The sequence below is a fragment of the Panthera uncia genome (genome assembly GCF_023721935.1).
Source record: "Panthera uncia isolate 11264 chromosome B3 unlocalized genomic scaffold, Puncia_PCG_1.0 HiC_scaffold_1, whole genome shotgun sequence".
NCBI lineage: Eukaryota > Metazoa > Chordata > Mammalia > Carnivora > Felidae > Panthera > Panthera uncia.
The window spans coordinates 106,405,357-106,427,865 of record NW_026057582.1 but is presented as its reverse complement, the minus strand read 5'-3'; the positions used below and the strand labels follow the sequence as shown (position 1 = coordinate 106,427,865).

Sequence of the window (22,509 nt, the reverse complement as noted above, 5' to 3'; positions counted from 1 at the left end):
CACCCACCATACCTTCTTATAAGAACCCAATTTTAGTGGCATGTTATTTTACCTCTTTAAACTTACTTTCCACATAAAACATAGGTTGTGGATATGGATGTGAGAGATGGGAGGTTAGGGTAGGACAGTTTCTAATGTTTTCCACTTCTGAATACGTTACGGCATTACGGAAGCAAACTGCTCAGTGGTTCCATGTCCTCATCTATATTTGTTCATCGTTGATTTGGCTTTTACTGTAAGAATTTCATTAGTTATAGCCGCACTGCACATGGGTTTCTGAAAGATTTAGTTACATCCTAAATAAATTTGCTTGGCTGTTTTGTCTTTAAATGATGCCAAAAGTGTCTTTATCGAACAAAAATTTGAGTTGGCTTTCGAAGAATCTGAACAAGGCTGAATATAAATGGAATTGGGGTCATTTATCAGAATCCATTCTTTTCTATCTTTAGTTGAATTAATGTGTAAGCATTTGGCCCAAGGAATATGTGTAGCTTTTATTTTATTAATGGTTTAGCCTTACTGCTGTCTTCCTTTCAGCTTGCGGTAAGTACACAATAGTTCCAGATTCCTGAAGATTCTTGTAATCCTGCCTCTCACAAGAAGTATGTAGGCAATAAAATAAACGTAAGCTGTTCTTTCTTTTCTGCTTGCTTTTTTCTGGGTGTTTGGCTAAATAGCTCTTTTGTTGCCAGCTGTCTGACCTAATCACAATCGTTCTTGTGTTCTTAAAAGAGCCCATGAGTTCGATTATGCCACCATTACTTTTACAATCAAATGATAGAGAAGGAAATACCCTGATAAATGGGGGGCTTTTTGAAATCTTTACCGAAAGAGAAGCAGCCAGAGTACCCCGTTAGTCTGATACTTTACCGTGAAACTTGACCAGTGTGTATCAGTTTGTGCACTTTCCATGCTAACGTTGTGTCCTTTTGTTCAGATATCCTTGGAGCAGAAGATCTTCTCGTGGAAGTGACTGCCGATGATGCCGTGAGGTTTTACCCCTGGACCATTGATAACAAATACTATTCGGCAGACATCAATCTGTGCGTGGTGCCAAACAAATGTCTCGTCACTGCCGAGGTGGCGGAGTCTGTCCAAGCGTTGGTGGTTTACTTTGACAGCACGCAAGTAAGCTTTGGTTTTCCAGGGACCTTGAGGAGGAAATTATTTTGTGCTCCCCCCCCCCCCCCCCCCACCTTTTCCATGAGGTCTCTTACTGTCTCTTTTTCTGCGTTGGTTGGTTTGTTTGTTTTTCCTCCCTCCAGAAATCTGGTCTTGATAGTGTTTCCTCCTGGCTTCCACTGGCAGAAGCATGGCTACCTGAGGTCATGATCTTGGTCTGTGACAGAGTGTGTGAAAATGGTAAGGCGTGCCAATGGGGCTACGGTTGGTACATACAGTTGCTGTGCCTTGGGAAGCAGAGTACTTTTGTTCTCTTAACTTAGTATATCTCCTGTGATTTTATTACTGTATAGAACTATTTTCAGCTATTTCTCTTTGGAATCTTGTAATATTTACATTTTATTTTTTATGAACGGACACTTGGGGTTTGAGATACCATCTTTTTTGTTTTAAATGTTTATTTTTGAAAGAGAGAGAGACAGAGACACACACAGAGTGCGAGTGGGGGAAGGGCAGAGAGAGAGGGAGACACAGAATCTGAAGCAGGCCCCAGGCTGCAAGCTGTCAAGCTTTGAACCCACGAACCGGGAGATCATGACCTTAGCCGAAGTCAGATACTTAACCGACTAAGCTACCCAGGCACCCCGAGAAATCATCTTCTTTACATTACTTTATTTTGGCTGCCTTTAGAATAACCTTGACATTAAGGGCAGCACTGAGATTTGTGGAGAGTATTGCAGCAATATTCTGTTTGAAAAGTTTTTTTACTTATGAAGATTCTTTTGCATGTTAGGCGTAAACCGACAAAAAGCTCAAGAATGGTGTATCAGACATGGCTTTGAATTGGTAGAGCTTAGTCCGGAAGAGCTGCCGGAGGAGGATGGTAAGTATTTATGGGTCGGGAGAAACATGGCGTTTGGATTCGGAGATGAGGGAGCATTTTAATTTGGGGAAGAAGAATCGAAGTGAAATTAAAAAAATATTTTTTCCTCAGCTGTTTGAAAAGATTTGTGCAAAACCCATTGATGTGGTCTTACTGGTAATCAAATAATCCATTTATTTGTCTTCACCATGCATGTTAGGACTTTTGAAATACTGTTCGCGTTTTTCTTACGGGTGAAGACAGAGGATTTCTACCTTAAATCTCAGTCATTTCTCCAATCTCTTATACTTTCTCCACTGCCCCCCCCCCCCAAAAAAAAAAGAGGGTTTGACCTATATTCATAAATAGTTAATGTTCCTTATTTTGAATTCTTAATATCCTAAGGCTGAATTTCCAGGGACCTTAGGAAGGGCATGTCAGCCCTATTTTTATGTCTTTTGGACATTTGAAACCACAAATAGACCCAGACTCCCCACTCCTTTCCCCCCGGGGCAGCTTTTCACTTAACTGCCTTCCACTATACTCTGGACCTTTTGTTTCTTCCCACATCTCTCTTCCCCCCCCTTCATTCCTCTTCTTACCTTCTCTGCTTCCAAATATACTTGTGCTCCCTGCTGTGGGACCTACCAAGATAAGACAGGTTTTGGCCCACCAAAACCTCATAATCTAGTACAAGAGATAAACGTATATGAACAATTGAATTACCAAGTGGAATATCATAAATATTTAAAAATATATATATTGGTGCTGTGGTATTTCAGAGATGGGAGAGATCATTTCCGTTTAGAAATGTGAAGACTGTGTTGGCATCATGAACTCTGACCTCTCACTTGTTCCACGGGGAAGAAATGGAAAAGGTGCCGGGCTTGTAGTTAGGGGACCATTTGGGGTGTAGCATCGAGAAGATGCCAGTTGTTACAAAAGATATTTTAAGGCACAACCAATATGGATTAAAGCACATAGATAGGATAGAAGTAATCATTACATGAAACCTACCTAATTTTTTTGAAAGGAATTAAGAAATATCTTTTTATATTCTGGCTTATTTAGAATTTTTCCAAAATGTTGCCTTTGGAAATAAAACCGTGCCAGAGAAGAAGAGGACAAAAATGAAATAAAAAGGCTGATTTTTCTCCCTGTACGTTTTTAATAATAACTAAAAATGAACAAGTACAGTTTCTCTTCTCACATCTTTCCAGGTCCGCTAAAACTTGTGCCTTGTTTTGTGTATATGAACATGTACATAATTGCTTATTTCTGGCACTAGAATTTTCTCATCTTAGTGTTGCCCCTGAGAGTCAACATTTGAGTCATTTATTTAAATCTGTTTTTATTTTGTAATTTCTTCTCCCTTATACCACCACACATCTCCTTGCTCCTTGTCTGAACAATGCTCTTGCATTAATTTAGCTTAATATTAAAATAAACTTTTAACATATCATCTTTAGGTGAAGTGATGAAGTCCTCCCTAGAAGTTTTAAAAACAAACTGTATGCTTTGTATGCGTGTGTTCTAACCCCAGGTATGAGAATTCATGCTTGTTTGGATTAACTTTCATCTTCCTGGTTCTAGCTCTTTATTTCAGACCCTTTTTATGGATTCTGGTTCTGTCCTCTGAGGTATTCTTCTTTTAAGAACAGAATTATTCATAGTGAAGATAAACCTGCCTTTTTATTTCCTCATTTAGACACGATGGCAATAAAATTCATCTTTGTATTTTCAGTTTAAGCCTCACCGTATTTGTTGGGTTTGTAGGTTGGTATCTTTTAAATGATTCATCCATCCATCAGTAGTTACTGAGTGCCTGGTGTCCTTCAGGCACCACATTAGCTGGTGGTTCCCGCCAGCCTTTGTCGGGGTGGGGGTGGGGGCGGCTATGCAGAGTGGTGTCAGCCCCACTTTTCTTTGAGAATGGCATATGTGATTTGCCCTTGATCAAATAGCTAACAAGTTACAGAGCCTGAGTTCAAATTCAGATCGTCTGACTTCTAATTCTGTGCCAGGTCAGGCCACTGGACACAGGTTCTACATGGATGGTACCCTGTAAGCTCTTAGGAGACTTTGTCTTCCAACCACATGAAAACTTTTTCTGCCATTATTTTCCATACAGTCTTTCATGTTCAATTTCCATTGTACACAAATCTGCAAGCCAAGAATGTCATCTTCTTAGTATGCTAACCGGGATTATTGCCCTATTATTTTGAGTAGTATCAGTTAAATTCCAGAAGCAAGATAGTACGAATACTAAACCGGCAAAACTGAGTTGTTGGGTTTTATTTTTAATGACCCTTGCCTGTCTCCTACACTTACAGTAAATTTACTTCTCACCCTTAAACTGTGTCTCTCTGATAAGGAAATTGTTCTCCAAAACCTGTTATAAACAGTGATTGTATTCTGTGGTTCCCAGAAGAAGATAGGGCATTTACAGGATTTTATGGCATTACCAAGAGGACCTTTCCTGCCTTCAGGAAACTCATTCTCTATAAGTAACCAAAATTGGTATTTCTAGTGGTATGCCAGGATTGTGTAATTAACAGGAACTAACATTTTTAGGAGGATATGAGTGGATTCCATTGTGAGGTGATAGAGATGACTTTATCGTATAAACCTTTTATATTGTGCATTTATTTCATTGATTTAGTTTCACGGATATTCCTATTAGGAGCTCTGAGCTCTGCATTTATTTTTTCTTTATTACATAACTTACAGTGTGAAATACCAACTAAATAAGCAAGATAATAAGATAATCCACAGTTACACTTCCTTGGGGGATACACCCACACACACCCACACACACATATACGTACACACACATATATATATACATACATACATACGTATTTATGTATGTGTGTATAAATGTTTGTATAAATGTATCTATTTCCCCTTCCTGATTAGATGACTTCCCAGAATCTACAGGAGTAAAGCGAATCATTCAAGCCTTGAATGCAAACGTCTGGTCCAATGTAGTGATGAAGAATGGTAAGTAACTTGGTACTAAAAGTCCTAAGGAGTTTTTTTCCTCTTGTTCCTTGTAGGTTTTAAATTATTTGGATATATGTGGGACCATGAGGATTACATGAAATTTGTAGATTTGTTCAATTTTAAGCCCCCAGTTGAAGGAAGAGCCAGAAGTAACATTAAGAATTTATAATATATGTTTGTTTATTTTTAATTTTTTTTGAGCGTTTGTTTATTATTGAGAAACAGAGCATGAGCAGGGGAGGGGCAGAGAGAAGGGGAGACACAGAACCCGAAGCAGGCTCGAGGCTCTGTGCTGTCGGCACAGAGCCTGACGCGGGGCTCGAACTCACGAACTGGGAGATCATGACCTGAGCTGAAGTCGGACGCTCAGCCGACTGAGGCACCCAGGCGCCCCGCCTTTTTTTTATGATATATGTTTAATAGTTAATTCAGTGAGGATTTAAGAACCTAGAGCTTGCTTAAAACATGCCTAGCATTGTCTTTGGCTTTGAGAAATACCCCCAAAATTAGAAAACATGAACCCTATCCCTAAGGAGCTCATAGTCCGGCTGTGGGATCAAAGTGTGCACTTTTAACATGCTGGGTAATCAGGCGAGGCAGTCTTTGATGAGTGCAGAACGACTCATACAAGCAGTAAACACACGGAGGTCATAGATGTGGTCTTTGCGGTGGGCACGAGTATATAGATCTTCACGGTGAACGCAGGTCTCGGCAGTGGTGTTCTTGGGATGGTCCAGATTTGGGTTATTGAAGGGGAGAGTGACAAAAAGGGAGGAAGCATGGCATCAAGAGTAATGGTTGTATGTTCCAGGGTCACTTAGCAGTTGGAGCTAGCTTGGGAGAGAGACACCTGACTGCTAGTCAGGAGAATCTGGAGAATCTGGACTTTTTCCTACAGGAATTGGTGAGCCACTAGAGGTATTGTAACCAGAGTGACACCGAGAAGTTGGCATCTTTCAAAGGGTAATGCGATGGCGGTGTGCAGGGGAGTGTGGCGGTTGAAGCCGGTGGAGGCAGAGCCAGAGTGAGGAGGTGGGGCCTGGACCGATGTGGCGCAAGTGGCCGTGGGGCGGGAAGCTGGACCCGAAATGCAGTGTGAAGGGGGTAGGCTGCTTGGTGCGCGTTACCCTCTTATTGTGTGTATTAGTTTGCTCAGGCTGCGGTAACAAAGTACGGCAAGCGGGAAGCTTAGGACGACGGGTGTTTATGGTCTCACAGCTTTAGATGCCAGGTGTGTGAAACCAAGGAGTCAGCGGGGCCATGCTAGGGAAGGATCTTTTCGCTTCTCCCTTCTCGCGGTTTTTGGGCTTGTGACCGTCTCCCTGTGTGCCTGTCTGTGTGCAGATTTCTTTTTTGTGTAAGGACGATAGTCATATTGTGTTAACGGCACACCCTACTTCAGTGTGACGTCATCTTAACTAATTAATACTGCAAATAGGGTCACATGCGGAGGTGTTAGGAGTTAGAACTTCAGCATGTGAATTTGGTGAGGAATACAGTTCAACCCATAACTCAGTCCTTTAGGAATTGCTGATTGTGTGTTTCTGTCTTGTAGCACCTGGCTGTCTCAGCAAGTATGCTGTGGGAGGTGAAACACTACAGAAAGCGATGAGAAAAACCCCATTTACACTGAGCTCACCCCATCCACCCTGAGATACAAGAGTCAAGTGGAAGATCAGTTTTAAAAAGTTTTTTTTAATGTTTATTTATTTTTGAAGGAGAGAGAGAGAGAGAGAGCGAGCATGAGTGGGGGAGGGGCAGAGAGAGAGGGAGACAGAATCGGAAGCAGGCTCCAGGCTCTTTGCTGACAGCACAGAACCCGACTCGGGGCTCAAACTCACGAGCTGTGAGATCATGACCCAAGCCAAAGTCGGACGCCCAACTGACTGAGCCACACAGGTGCCCCAAGATCAGTTTTATAGAAGTAAAATATTTCATCTCAAGTTTTGGTTGACACTTGAGTGTTTGTTTTTTAAAGAAAATTTTTTTAACATTTATTTATTATTGAGAGACAGAGACAGAGCATGAACATGGGAGGGGCAGAGAGAGAGGGAGACACAGAATCCGAAGCAGGCTCCAGGCTCCGAGCTGTCAGCACGGAGCCCGACGCGGGGCTCGAACACACAAACTGCGAGATCATGACCTGAGCCGAAGTCGGCCGCTTAACCGACTGAGCCACCTAGGCGCCCCAGCACTTGAGTGTTAAGTGAGATCGGGGCCCTTTAGCTTGCCTGAGATATGACCTGACCCACGTCATCATCAGCGAAACTCCTTGTGGTATAGTAAGCTACTCCTTCCCCTTTTCTTCCCTTCTGTCCTTCCTCTTCCTCACTTTATTCTTCCTAGGGGGGATCCTAAAGTGTCTCTTGCATTGAATTGCAACGTAGATTTTATTCTTTTTCAGTAGCAGTCAAAATAAGGCCCGGGGTGCCTGGGTGGCTCAGGGTTAAGCGTCCAACTTCGGCTCAGGTTGTTTTAGACCCTAAACGATATTCTTTGGAGAACTGCAGAGCAAAGAGGCATGCCACTGGTATTTCATGGCTCTTTGCTCTGAGTGTGTCTGCATTCTTCTTTTCTCCTCAGTGTTGGTACGCTGATTTGCCATTAACAAAAAACCAAACTATTGCCATCAGCTTAATTCCAAGATTAAGAGGATCCTGAACTATGTGGTATGAAGGAAACTTAACTGTCTTCTCTCTAGGAGGAGCCCTAGATATGGAAATGCAGTGACATTTGGACGCAACCCAGGTCTTAGGAAGCGTGAAGGTCACCCTTTGCGTAGCGCCACATCTTAGATTAGAGACTGAGCTCTGTGTGGTTGTGGGGTGGGACCTCTAACTCTTCCAGAGTGACCTACTTCCTGTGCTCTTTGCAGAGCCTCGCTTTGCTGGCGGTCTCCCTGCCCGGGGAGCTGCTCCTTCCTCCCAGCAGGCTTTTCTTGAATGTCTGCTAGCAGGTGCTCAGACTGGTTAATTTGTCTTTTGGGGACCTCCTCCTCTAGATTTCTTTCACTCCCCTCCTTTCTCTTTTTCTTCTTCTGTTTCTCTCTTAAAAAAATTACGGTTAATAAACGAAGCATAAAATTTACCACGTTAACCGTTTTTATGTATACGGTTCAGAGGCATTACTTATATTCTCGTTGTTATGCAGCCATTCCCACTCAAAGTTTTTGTTTGTTTGTTTTTGAGAAAGAGAGAGAGCAGGGGAGGGGCAGAGAGAGAGAGAGAGAGAGAGAGAGAGAGGGAGACAGGATCTGAAGCAGGCTCTGTGCTGACAGCAGAGCGCCCAAAGGGGGCTCGAACTCCCGAACCACGAGATCATGACCTGAGCCAAAGTCGGATGCTTAACTGAGCCACCAAGGCACTCCTCAAAGTTTTTTAAACCAAAAAAATTTTAAGTTGCAAAGTTGGTTGACAGAGAAAGACGTTAGAGGTCTTTGTCGTGGTCGTCATCATCTTCTTTTTTTTTTTTTTTTTTTACTGGGACTTCAGTTATTTTAATGAAGGAAGAAATGTTTACACAAGATTTTAGAGTATAGTGAGAGAGGTAGTGTGCCGAATTCCTTCCAAGGCTAGCTAAACACACCCTGATCCAAACCTCTAAAGATCGTTGCCGGTAAAGAAACTTTCTCGTTTGTGAACATAGATGCCATGATTTTAACGAAAATATTAGCACTTAACTAATACATAGCCTCATGCATTATTATATTGTAATGAAATCTCTCCTTTACTGCTGTTTCTCTAAAGAATCAAGTAGCAGTTTCCAGTCCTAACACTGCCACTCAGTTATGTGACCTTAGATCTCATTTTTTTCCTGGGCTTTATTTTTAATCTGGAAAATGAGGTTGATCCCCATGCATGGCTCCCAGCTCTGGCTGCACATTTGAATCACCTGAGACCCTTTTACAAGCTGTGGCTCAGGCAAACCATTTATTTCAGAAGGGAGGGGCAGCTACAGTATATATTTTAAGTGCCTCAGGAATTAAAATATGCGGCCCTGGCTGACAACCACTGACATTCAGGATAGTCCTCTAGTGTGCTCCATCCACAGGAGTAAATTAGGCATTCTGACAGCAGCATTAGCCCGGACTGACTTGCTTTCTCCCATTCCTAAATCGTGGCGTATTTGCAAGTCAGTCCTCTGACATACAAAGCCAGAGGGAAAAGACAGGCTTGCCCAGCGTAGAGTCACCTAGAGGCAAAGGCAAAAATAGTGGGCACTGCCTTCCATACTTCCTTGGTACCTGTTTCTAGGAGGGGCTAGTGTTAGGACAAAGTCACCAGTGTTCGTATTGCATAAGCCTCCTTGAGATCCGAAAGAAAGGATAGCCTTTGTAAGTAGCCAATCGTCTAGGAGCGTAAGTGAGATCCAAGGTGTACCTGAACCATTTGAGTTTTTCTTCTGTCAACCTCAAATCTCTCTCTGGTCCATAATTTAAATCCAATTTCAAGTTCATTCATGCATTAAAAAAAATATTTATTGGTGCACCTGGGTGGCTCAGTCAGTTAAGTGTCCGGCTTCAGCTCGGGTCATGATCTCGCGGTCTGTGGGTTTGAGCCCCGCCATCAGGCCCTGTGCTGACAGCTCAGAGCCTGGAGCCTGCTTCCGATTCTGTGTCTCCCTCTCTCTGTCTCTCTGCCCTTCCCCTGCTCACACTCTGTCTCTTAAAAATGAATAAATGCCTAAAAAAAATTTTTTTTTTTTTAGGTATTTATTGTGTGTGTCTCGTGTGCCACTTATTGTTTCGTGCGCTTGGAATACATCAGTGAACAAAACACAAATTTGTGTCCTTGTGGAGTTTTCATTCAGGTGGGGGGCAGTAGCCAACAGACAACACGATTAGTAAATTGCACGGCAGGTTAAGGAGGTGATACGCCATATGGAAAAAATAACGAAGCAGGGCTGGGGATTGAGGTTGCCAGATAGACTGCAGTATTAAATTGGGTGGTCAGGGTTGGTCTCCTTGAGCGCTTGAGATTTGAGGAAGGAGATGAGATGCTGCACCAGGTGGCTATCTGGGAGCAGAACGTAGCAGGCATAGGGAGTAGGTACAGCAAGAGGCCCTCTGGTGAAAGCACGCCTGATGTGTTTGAAGAATATCAAGGAACACACAGTGGCTGAGGGGAGAAGGTCAGAGGGGGCGGAGGATCAGGTTATTCGAGGCCTTGTAGGCCATCAGTGAAACTTTCACACCTACTCAAAGTCAGCTGGGAGCTGCTGCAGGTCATTGAGTAGAAGGGTGACGTGATCCAGCTTTAGGTCTAAAAGGACCACGGTAGCTGCTGTGCGGAGAAAAGGTGATGGAGGTGAGGAGGAAGCAATAAGGTCTCTTAGGGGGCCATTGCAGTCCTGCAGGTAAGAGACGGTGGTGGCCGGGATCAGAGCTGTAGCAATGGAAGATGTAAGAACAGGTCAAATTCTGGATGTATCTTCAGGTAGAGCTAGCCTGATTTCCTGATGGTTTGAGGTGCGATATGAGAGAAAGAGAGCAGCCAAGGACTGCAGGATCTGGGCCCGAGCAATTTGAAGGATAGATTGCCGTCAACTACAATGAGGAAACTACAGATGGGGCCGACTGTGAGGGCCAGGGTGACATATGAGTAATTCAGCTTTGGACATGTTAACTCTGACACGGCTACTAGACTTCCCAGTGGAGATGTCAAGTAGCCAGTTGGATGGATGTGTGGAGTTTCAGAAGAGAGGCAGATGCATGGCCTGGAAGAGCTCACCAAGGGAGTAAACGTAAATAAAGTGGACCAAGGACTTAGCCCAGGGACATTCCAAGATCAGGAGAAGAGAAGGAACCAGCAAAGGAGACTGAGAAAGAATGACCTATGAGGTAGGAAAATCAAGAGAGTAGAGTCCTAGAAGCAAAAGTGGAGTGCGCTTCAGGTGGAGGGAACGGTCAGCTGTGCCAAATGCTGCTCACAGGTCAGGTCAGGTGAGAACTGAGTATCGACCTCTGGATTTAGCAATATGGGGACCACTAGTGACCTTGAATAGAATAGTTTTGGGAAAGTAGGTGTAAGAGATATTGGAAGGAGAGAAATTGGAGACAGTGACTATAAACCTCTCTTGAAAATTTTGCAGAGAAAAGGAGCAAAGAAATAGGTGGGAGCTACTGAGAAGAGTGTGGCTGAGTTTTATTATTATTTTTTTTAATTTTTTAAAATAATTTTTTAATGTTTATTTTTGAGAGAGAGCACTATTGGGGGGAGAGGGCAGAGAGTGAGGGAGACACAGAATCTGAAGCAGGCTCCATCCAGGCTCTGAGCTGTCAGCCCAGAGCCCGATGGGAGGCTGGAGCTCACGACTCTGTGATCATGACCCGAGCGGAAATCGGACGCTTAACCGACTGAGCCACCCAGGCGTCCCAGGTTTTATTATGTTTTTAAGATCAGAGCAAGAGCAGCATGTTCCTGGGGTGAAGGGAAAGAGCCAGTAAAGAATGGAAAACTGATGATGTAGGAGGGAGAAAGGAAGGTTGTTGGAGTGATGTCCTAGAGTAGGTGAGGGGCCAGCTCCAGCGGATAAGCTGAGGGATCGGCTTTGGACAGGAGGAGGAGAATGGATCTGTGGAAAGAGGCAGGAAGGGAATATATTGCTGGGTGGGGAGATATGGTGTGGAAATCTGTGGAAGTTTCTTCTGATTGCTTCAATTCTCTCAGTGAAGTAGCAAGGCAGGTTCTCAGCTGAGAGGCCAGAAGGAGGTAGCATTAGGGTTTGAGGAGGGAGAAGGAAATACGAAGTCCTCTAGAAAAGAGAGAATGTGAACCTAGTGATGTAAATAAAGTAAGATTGCCAGCCGGCATGAAGAGGCTCACTAGAAATGTGGTATGATAAATTTAAAGTGAAGTCAGGCAACGTGTGTGTGTGTGTGTGTGTTCCCCAGCTACCTTAAGCTATATGGATGCATGAACAGAGTAATCAGTTGTGCTTTTACCAAGCAAGGGTATCACCACAAGAGAGATGGAAGGAATTAGTGTATATAAGAGAGTAACTATGATGGTTGCGGAATTTAAAAGAAAGGGAGAAGGAATTGGTGGGGATAGGGTCAGTGAAAAGGTGATAGTTTGGAGGTGCCAGTGGAGTTGAGAAATAGTGGGATTGAAGCCCTGTTGGGACGGAGTGGGTGGAAAGGTGGGTGGTGGTCAGAGAGTGGGAGGCATGAAATTGAAATTATGGGGGGGTTGTTGCTATTGGTAGTGATAAGGTCTTAGGCATGACTGGGAGCACATGGCTGAAGTTGGATAGAGGACAGCATCGGTAAAGGACAGAGATTGTTGGAAGGATCTACTGTATGTCTACTGAACTTGCTAGGAATTCAGGCAGTAGTATTGGAGACAATGACATTGGGCCACCAATTAAAATTGTGAAGAAATGAGGGGAGAATGGTGGGGGGGGGAGCTGTTGGATGATGGTAGTGAAGTCCTTAGACACTTGCCTTCAAATAAAGATTGTCTTTGTGGAAATATCATTAGGCTTTTATATTTGGGGGAGATTTTAGGAGTAATTTAATCCACTGATTCTCCACTGAGACCCACTGGAGTTATAGGAGTGCATATCGCATGCTACACACGCCGTCTGGAGATCCTTGCCCGGTTCCCAGTAACAATTACTTTAACTAGCAAGCCAGCATTACCAGTTGGTTAATAGGATGATGAGTCTCTCAGCTACATTGGATTAGAAAACGGTTAGGAGGGGCACCTGAGTGGCTCAGTCAGTTAAGCGTCTGCCTTTGGCTCAGGTCATGATCTCACGGTTCGTGAGTTCAAGCCCCACTATGTGCTTACAGCACAGGGCCCACTTTGCATCCTCTGTTCCCCCCTCTCTCTGCCCCTCCCCTGCTCATGCACACATGCCCTCTCCGAAGCTGTTAGGAACTTTTGAGCTAGTCTCTTCTATCCAGTACAGGAATGGCTTCTATGGCCAGATGACCATCCGTCCTTTTTGGCTGAGTGCTTCAAATAACAGGTCCTTCAGTACTTTGTGAAATAGTTCTAGAAGCAATTAATTTCATAGAGAAATCAAAGAACTGTGTTATTACTTAGCAGATAGAATATTTTTTTACGCTGGTAGTTTGGGGAAAGGACATTTGCTTTACTTTGTCATGGAGTGGTGAAAATGTTCTCTCTGAATGATGTATTGTCTCTGCTTCTCCCTGTTACTGGCTTTCATTTTGATCACTCTTCTTCCTAGTCTTTCTAGGAGGTGAAGAATGGTCCAACGGCACTGGAAAAAATGTAGCTCAGGGCTACTGAAGTAATCAAGGGGAGGGGAAGAATGGAGATTGTCTCAAGTAGTAAGTTTGGAAAAACCAAAGCTGAGAAGGGATTTAATTGGAATCTGTAGTATATATAGGGTAGATACGGACTTGATTTCCCAAATCCCAGACTACTATAACTTAGGGACATTTCCTAAAGCTTAAAATGGTTTACCAATTACAAATAAAATGAAAGCATTATTGAACATAGCAGGAGGTAGTTTATGGAGCACATTACACTAAGAGATGATCCAAGCAGAAAATAGATATGGTTCCAAAAGGGGCTGCAATGAATTCTCATGAATGATAGTTGTTCCTAATTCAAGTGGAGAAAAGTACCTTACCTGAAATTTTAAGACTGTTATCTTGGAGAGCAATCACGCTTTTCTTCCCAGCATTTTTGATGCAGTATTTTTTCTATCAAGTCTTGTACTGGGTGGGTTGACTCATGTTCTTGAATTTTGTAGCATTTAGTAAAGGGCATTGTCTTCTTTGTTACGAGAGTGTGTGTGGATTGGCCAGGTGAAGGCCTGTAAAACGGAGACTTTCCGTGCGTGCGTCTTCCTTTTACAGATGGGGGGTGGGGCGGGTGAGTGAGGCATCAGGGAGGGGAGGTGACTTACCCATTCTCACAGAGTGACTCAGTAGCTAAGGTAAGACCAGATGGCAGGTTTCCGACCAGGATTGTTGTTTGTTTTTCCATTACAGCATGTTGGCTTACGTTATTGGCCGGTTAGAGAAATGAACGCAGAGCGGTTAAATAATTTACCCAGGCTGCCTGGGATATTACTGGCAGAGCCAGATGAGTTCATTCCCTCAGCCTAGGTATTCTGGCATGAGTGAGAGTTTAACGAGACAGACTGGAAGTAGTGATCGTAGCTGAGATTTGGACGTTTTTGCTTATTGCGCTTAAAATAAATCCTTTTAGAGGCGCCTGGGTGGCTCAGTGGGTTAAGCGTCCAGCTTCAGCTCAGGTCATGATCTTGCTGTTCCTGAGGTCGAGCCCCACATCCGGCTCTGGGCTGACAGCGTAGAGCCTGGAGCCTGCTTCGGATTCTGTGTCTCTGTCTCTCTCTGCCCCTCCCCTGCTCACACTCGGTCTCTGTCTCTCTCAAAAGTAAACAAACATTACTTATTTAAAAAGTAAATAAAAGTAAAACCTTTTAATTTTAGAGTTTTATTTTGTATATTGTGTAATTGAAGTACAGCTGGCATACAGTGTTACTAGTTTTAGGTGTACAACATGGTGATTCAATGAGTCTGTACTTTATGCCCTGCTCGCCACAGAGGAGCTACCACGTGTCACCTGGCAACGCCATTTCAGGATCACTGACTGTATTCTCTATATGCTGTGCCTAATATCCCCATGATTATTCATTCCAGAACTGGAAACCTGTCCCGCCTACTACTTTTCGCCCATTTTGCCCATCCTCCACACCCTCACGACCATCAGTTTGTTCTCTGTACTTAGGAGTCTATTTCTGCTTCTCGTTTGTTTTGTTTTTCAGATTTCGCATCTAAGTGAAATCATACGATACGTGTCTCTCCTCCTGACTCATTTCACTTAGCGTAATACCCTCTAGCTTCATTCGTGTTGTCACAAATGGCAAGATTTCATTCTTTTTTATGGCCGAGAAATATTCCATTGTGTACATATGTCACATCTTTATTCATTCATCTGTCCGTGGACACATGGGTTACTTCCATATCTCGGCTGCTGTAAATACTGCAGGACGCACAGGGGTGCGTGTACCTTTTTGAATGCGTGCTTCTGTTTTCTTTGGGTAAACACCCAGTAACGGAATTACTGGATCATACGTTTTTTCTATTTTTAATTTTTCGAGGAACCTGCTACTGTTTTCCACCTGACTATACCAATTTACACTCCCACCAGCTGTGCGCAAGGGTTCCCTTTTCTCCACTTCCTCGCCAATACTTGCTGTTTCTTATCTTTTTGATTCTAGCTGTTCTGACAGGTGTAAGGTGATATCTCATTGTGGTTTTGATTTGCATTTCTCTGGTGGTTCACAGTGATACTGAGCATCTTTTCACGTGTCTGTTGGCTTAGAAAAATGTGTGTCCATTTTTAACCCGATTATTTGTTTTTTTGGTGTTGAGTTGTATACATTTTTTATATATTTTGGATATTAAGTCCTTACCAGATACATCATTTGCAAGTATCGTTTGCCAGTTGGTAGATTGCCATTTTGGTTTTTTGTTCGTTTCCTTCACTGTGCCAAAGCTTTTTATCTTGGTGTAGTCCCAATAGTTTATTTTTGTTTTTGTTTCCCTTGCCTGAGGAGACCTATCTAGAAAAAGGCTAATGTCAAAGAGATAACTGCCTATGTTTTCTTCTAGGAGTCTTATGGTTTCAGGTCTCAGGTGTAGATCATTAATCCATTTTGAGTTTATTTTTGTGTATGGTTGAAAAAAAATGGTCCAGTTTCATTCCTTTTTATGTAGCTGTCCAGTTTTCTCAACACCATTTATTGAAGAGATTGTCTGTTCCCCATTGTATATTCTTGCCTCCTTTGTTGCAGATTAATTGGCCTGGATTTATTTCTGGGCTCTCTGTTCTGTTGATCTATGTGTCTATTTTTGTGCCAGTACCATATTGTTGGGATTGCTGCAGCTTTGTAGTGTATCTTGAAATCTGGGATCGTGATACCTACAGCTTTGTTCTTTCTCAAGATTGCTTTGGCTGTTTGGGATCTTTTGTGGTTCCATAAAAATTTTAGGATTAATTTGGTTTTAGTTCTGGGAAAAGTGTTGATGGTAGTTTGATAGGGATTACATTGAATCTGTAGGTTGTTTTGGCTTGTGTGGACATTTTAACAATACTAACTCTTCCAATCCATGGGCGTGGAGTAGCTTTCCATTTCTTTGTGTTGTCGTCAATTTCTTTGATCAGTGTTTTACAGTTTTCAGAGTACAAGCCTCTCACTTCCTTGGTTAAGTTTATTCCTAAGTATTTGATATTTTTGGTGCAATTGTAAATAGAATTGTTTTCTTAATTTCTGTTTCTGCTACTTTATTATTAGTGTCTAGTCATGCAACCAACTTCCGTGTATTAATTTTGTATCCTGCAACTTTACTGGATTCATCTGTTATTTCTGATAGTTCTTTGGTGGAGTCTTTAGGGATTTTTATCCCTATTTTATATGATGTATAGCATCATATCATCCTCAAATAATGATGGTTTAACCTCTTTCTTGCCGATTGGATGCCCTTTATTTCTTCTTTTGTCTGTTTGCTGTGGTTAGGACTTCTAGTACTGTGTCGAATAAAAGTGGTGTATTTGGACATCCTTGTCTTTTTCCTGATCTTAGAGGAAAAGCTCTATTTTTCACCACTGAGTGTGATGTTAGCTGTGGGTTTTTCACACACAGCCTTTATTATGTCAAGGTATGTAGCCTCTAAATCCGCTTTGTTGAGGTTTTTTATCATGAATTGTTGTTGAATTTTGTCACGTGCTTTTTCTGCGTATATTGAGATCACACGATTTTTATTTTTCATTTTGTTAACGTGGTATATATCAATCACATTGATTTGCAAATATTGAACTATCCTTGTATCCCTGGGATAAATCTCACTTGATCGTGATAAATGATTCTTTTAATGTATTATTGAATTCAGTTTGCTAATATTTTGTTGAGGATTTTTTGCATATATGTTCGTCAGGGATAGTGGCCTGTAGTTTTCTTGTTTTGTAGTGTCTTTGTCTGGTTTTGGTATCAGGGTAATGCTAGCCTCGTGGAATGCATTTGGAAGCTTTCCTTCCCCTTCTGTTTTTTGGAATAGTTTGAGGAAAATAGGTATTAACTCTTCTTTAAATGTTTGGTAGAATTCACCTGTTAATCCATCTGGTCGTAAACTTTTGTTTGTTGGGAGTTTTTTTGATTACTGATTCAATTTCATTACCAGTAATTGGTTTGTTCAAATTTTCTATTTCTGATTAAGTTTTGGAGGATTGTATGATTCTAGGAATTTATCCATTTTTTCTAGGTTGTCTAATTTGTCAGCATATAATTTTTTGTAGAGTCTTAATAATCATTTGTATTTCTGTGGTGTTATTATTTCCCCTTTCATTTCTGATTTATTTTTATTTATTTATTTTACATAGGTCTTCTCTCTTTTTTTCTTGGTAAGTCTGACTTATCAATATTTTTTATCTTTTCAAAGAACCAGCTCTCAGTTTCATGGATTCTTTTTTCCTATTGTTTTTATGGTCTGGTAATTCATTTGTTTCTGCATTGATCTTTATTATTTTCTTCCTTCTCCTAATTTTGGGCTTGGTTTGTTCTTTTTTTTCCCTAGTTCCTTTAGGTGTAAGGTTGAATTGTTTGAGATTTTTCTTTGTTTCCTGTATTGCTGTAAATTTCTCTAAGGGAAATTTTGTTTAGAGGGATGCTTTGGCTGTATCTCAAAGATTTTGGGCCATGATGTTTTCATTTTCATTTGTCTCCAGGTACTTTTTAATTTCCTCTTTGATTTCTTCCCTGACCCTTTGGCTGTTTAGTAGCATTTTTTTTTTTTTTTTTTTTTTTTATCCGCCACATGTTTGTGTTTTTTTCCCAGTTTTTTTTTTCTTGTAATTGATTTCTAGTTTCATATTGTTGTGCTCAGAAAATATACATCATATGATTTCAATCTTAAGTTTATTGAGACTTGTTTTGTGACCTAACATATGATGTATCCTAGAGGATGTTCCATGTGTACTTGAAAAGAATGTGTATTCTGTCATTTTTGGATGGAGTGTTCTCTATATAGCTGTTAAGTCCATTTGGTCTAACGTGCCATTCAAAGACACCGTTTCATTATTGATTTCCTGCCTGGATGTAACCGGGGTGCCGAAGTCCCCCATTATTATTATATTATTGTCAGTTTCTCCCTTTATGTCTGCTGATATTCGCCTTATGTATTTAGATGCTCCAGTGTTGGGTGCATAGATATTTGCAATCGTGATATTCTCTTGTTGGATTTAAAATAAATCCTTTTTAAAAGGCTGTCTGAAATGGTGGGTCTATTCTCTTGTTCTACACTTAATCCTAAGTACAGATAAAGCTCTAGATAGTTAATGTAATAAATACTTATACATTACTTGTGAGCATAAGATAGTTTATTTTAAATCATTTAGAGTCACAAGGAATTATTCTCTTCAGTTTGAGGTAAAACTCTTATGTACACAGGTCCTCAGTTAAAGTGTTTTTGTCACTTAATTTCATATTGTAAAAGCAAACAGGTAAAATTGTAGTACTAAAGTTGTAGGCATATTATTAGTCTAGAAAGAGATTTAAAAATCTTCTAACATAAGACATAACTTTTGGGTTAACTTATAATAACCTGGTTTTATATTTTTGGTGCTACCAGTGTCTCGTTTCATAAACATTCTTAATGGGGCATCATCGCCCCCAAAGGGGTGAAAATTGATTCTGGGGGGGGGTAAAAAAAATTATTCATTTTATATATGAAGCACAGATATGCATATACTATGTAAACATACATACAGTACGTTTGTGATAATATTTCCGTGGGGAGGGTGTATCATGCATGATTAGGAATAAAAGTCTAAAAAGACCGAGTGGAGTTGTATTTAACCCTGGTACCTGGCACAGAGCTTCTAAGGTAATATTATAAATTAGTAATTGGTTTGTGTCCCGATCGTGAAACAGCTCCAGATCTATAAAGGTGAAGGGAGCATCTTTTATTATTCACTAACAAGCCCCTTTTCAACCACACCTGAGTTATGTTAACTTTGGAAAGCCCCTAAACGTGGGGGGCTGGTTGTCAGGGGAACCAGCCACGTGAGTAGAGGGTTGCAACCTTCAGCCCCACCCCCTGACTGGTTGAGTTAGGGCTGATGGTTGAGTTAGGCACCGAGGGTCCAAGATTTAGTCAATCGTGCCTGTGTAAGGGACCCTCCCTAGAAACCCTAAGCAACCTTCCAGGTTGGTGAACACACTGAGGCGCTGGGAAGGTAGCACACTCTGATACGTTGCCCTGTGCGTCTCTTCCGTTTGGCTGTTCCCGAGTTACATTCTTTCATTTTAAATTGGTAAGTTTAGTAAGTTAACTGACTTGAGTTCTGTGAGCCATCCTAGCAGAGTATGGAACCAAGGGAGGGGTCGTGGGAGCTCTCAATTTATAGCCAGTTGGAAGTTCAGGTGACCACTGAGACTTGTATTTGGTGTCTGAAGTTGGCGGGGAAACGAGGGCAGCCTTGTGGGATTGCGCCCTTAGCCTGGGGGGTCTGGGCTAACTGTAGGCAGTTAGTATCAGAATCGTCAATTGTAGGACATCCAATTGACATTATACGAGAATTGGAGAGTCGTACGGTGTGGAAAAACCCACACATCTGGTGTCAGAAGTGTTGGTTATGAGTAGAGAAGGAAACAGCAGTTTTTCCTTTAGGGGCCATGATGAAAATGGTTGAGAAACAGTGAGCTGAAGGATATATTCTAAACTCTTCCTCAGAGGAAATGCCCAGATTCCACTGTCTTCAGTGTAATCTAGTTTCTAGTGATGCAGGTGGGTAAGGATTAAGCGGAATTTTAATAGTGGAAACAGCAATTCTTTCATTTGATAGTTTTCTGTGTTCCCATTTATAAATGGGAAGAATTAGGGGCACCTGGGTGGCTCAGTTGGTTGAGCATCCGACTTCGGCTCAGGTTATGATCTCGCGGTTCATGAGTTTGAGCCCCGCATCTGGCTCTGTGCTGACAGCTCAGAGCCTGGAGCCTGCTTCGATTCCGTGTCTCCATTCTCTCTCTGCCCCTCCCCTGCTCGCTCTCTCTCTGTCAAAAATAAATATTAAAAAAATTTTTGTTTAAATAAAAAGAAATAATCATTTATTAATGTATGCTCCCCCCGAATTTACTTGGTAACAAGACGCTGAAGTAGAAATCCCAGATTCCAGTTTAAGGAACCATTTACAACTGGGGTACGGAGCAGTGGCAAGAAATAAGTACCAAAAACACAAGGTCTGTCTGGTTACCTGATACCTAGCCTACTCTCTTGAGAAAGTAGATGGCTAATGCCCTTAGTATATATTTTTTTTTAAAAGAGAGGGTAAAAAATGATTGAATAAAAATTTAATCATTAAATTTAATGTTATCAGAAAATAAAACAACATCAAATTAATGAGAGGGAGAGTGGTAAACAAAGAGGGTTCTAGAGGGTCTGTCTCTGCCTTGGTCATCTTGGGAAAATGGCATCATGTCTCTGGACCCCAGTTTCCTCATCTCTAGGATAGGGTAGAATTATACCAACATTACATTCTGTGGACTCACATTCCTTGAATCAGAGTGAGTCGCTCCTCTTTTTATCCCATGCCTAATATTGTGGAACTTTTGAAGGAATGATTTGAATGATCTCTTAACACTCGTCTAACTGTGAATGTTGTGGTCAAAAATAAAATAAATAGATCCCTGTGTGTGCGTGTGTGTGTGTGTGTGTGTGTGCGTGCGTGTGTGTGTGCGCGCACGTACTGAAGGCATAACTTGGTGGAAGAGGTTTGTTGTAAGAGAACAAGGGGAAGAGGGCATTGTGAACAATTAGAGAAGATGGAGTAAATGAGTCAAATGATGAGACTATGGTTTAAAAAAAATCGCCCCCCAAATTGTCCATAAGCAAATGAATGGTGGGAGATCCCTTCAGGCTAGTCACCCTGGAGGTAAGGCAGGCCCCCCGCCTGTGGCCACCATGCAAAACATTTTTGGTAGTTTTCCTTTGGTATTCTTTCTAGAACTGGTTATGAACTACATAAGAAAAGTCCTCTTTTTCTTTATGGTAACATCTTATGGTTCCCCACACTTGGTTCTGAATGACTTTTCACTTGATTCTAAACATTCCTCTGAGGATTTTCAAGAGTGTGCTTCAGGCTCTGGAGATATGACCCTATGGTGGAGTCATGATTGAAATTAGTGTAGGGGCGCCTGGGTGGCTCAGTCGGTTGGGCGTCCGACTTCAGCTCAGGTCACGATCTCGCAGTTTGTGGGTTTGAGCCCCGCGTCAGGCTCTTTGCTGATGGCTCAGAGCCCGGAGCCTGCTTCGGGCTCTGTGTCTCCTTCTCTCTGTTCCTCCCCTGCTCACACTCTGTCTGTCTCTCTCTCAAAAATAAATAAAGATTTAAAAAATTAAAAAGAAATTAGTGTAAAGCTTTCCTTTACAACTTTGGAAAAGACCGTATCATTCTGATGTTTAGTGCAGTTTGTTAAGAAATTGTGTGTATGCGTGCATAGAGAAAAGGAGCAGGAGGACATATACCAAAGCATTGATTGGCATCTTTTATGGTTTCATTTTCTTCTTTATACTGTTCTCTACTTTCCGAATTTTCTATGGTGAACATTTCGTTTATAGTCAGGATAAAGGGAAAAAGCCTAGTCTGGTTACTTTCTGGTGATGTTCATTGTATCTTCAGGTATTGGCAGAAACAGTTCTAGACTTGGGAGCAGGTGCCCGGTGTGGGAGAGCACAGATTCACGTACTGCCGGCTACGGTGCATCAGAGTTTTGTCTTTCCAAGCAATGAATCGTTCATTGAAAGAGAATAAATCAGTTTTTCTAATTCTTCTGTGATTTCAGAATCATTCATTTCATTATGTCAAGCAGAAGTGGAATGTGATAGGGGCGCCTGGGTGCCTCAGTCGGTTAAGCGTCCGACTTCTGCTCAGGTCATGATCTCACGGTTTGTGAGTTCCAGCCCCGCATCGGGCTGTGTGCTGACGGCTCGGAGCCCGGAGCCTGCTTTGGATTCTGTCTCCTTCTCTCTCTGCTCCTCTCCCACTCACACTCTGTCTCTCTCCTCTCTCAAAAATCAACATTAAAAAAAAACACAACTTTTTTTTTAAAGAAGTAGAATGTGAAAAAGATGTGTAGGCTTATTTCCCAAATACTAGTGAAATCATTTTTGATGGAGTACTTGCTTAAAATAAGTTTTCATGGTGTGATTTAAAAAGAAGAAAAAATAGGCCCAGCGTCTCTATGGAAGTTGAAAATCTTAGCTGTGGTGTAAGTGGGGTCACGTGTATCACTGGGTAGAAAACAAAATATTTTGTGGGGAGAGAAAGGGGATGTAAAGAAAACTTGAACTTCCACAGATGGTGCCAACTAATTGCCGCTTTAAAGAAATAAAAGCTGAATATGGACACAGAAAATACATAACAGGTCATCTAAGACGTTTTGGGTGTGTGGTCGTGGAAATCCTTAATACTGTGGCTGTGTTGTGTAGAAATTTGAAGTAAAAAGCTCTCTGGCTA

At 41.8% G+C, this 22,509-nt stretch overlaps 1 protein-coding gene across 1 annotated transcript in view; it reads left to right on the top strand.

Annotated features, from left to right (window-relative positions):
- The window catches only part of AAGAB (alpha and gamma adaptin binding protein), a 54,837-nt gene that overhangs the window by 18,941 nt on the left and 13,387 nt on the right, over positions 1–22,509 (top strand). Inside the window, exons 2-5 of the mRNA XM_049613804.1 lie at positions 938–1,128; positions 1,266–1,362; positions 1,916–2,005; positions 4,904–4,987. Coding sequence (XP_049469761.1) covers positions 938–1,128; positions 1,266–1,362; positions 1,916–2,005; positions 4,904–4,987 — 462 coding nt within the window. The remainder of the gene's footprint in view (positions 1–937; positions 1,129–1,265; positions 1,363–1,915; positions 2,006–4,903; positions 4,988–22,509) is intronic.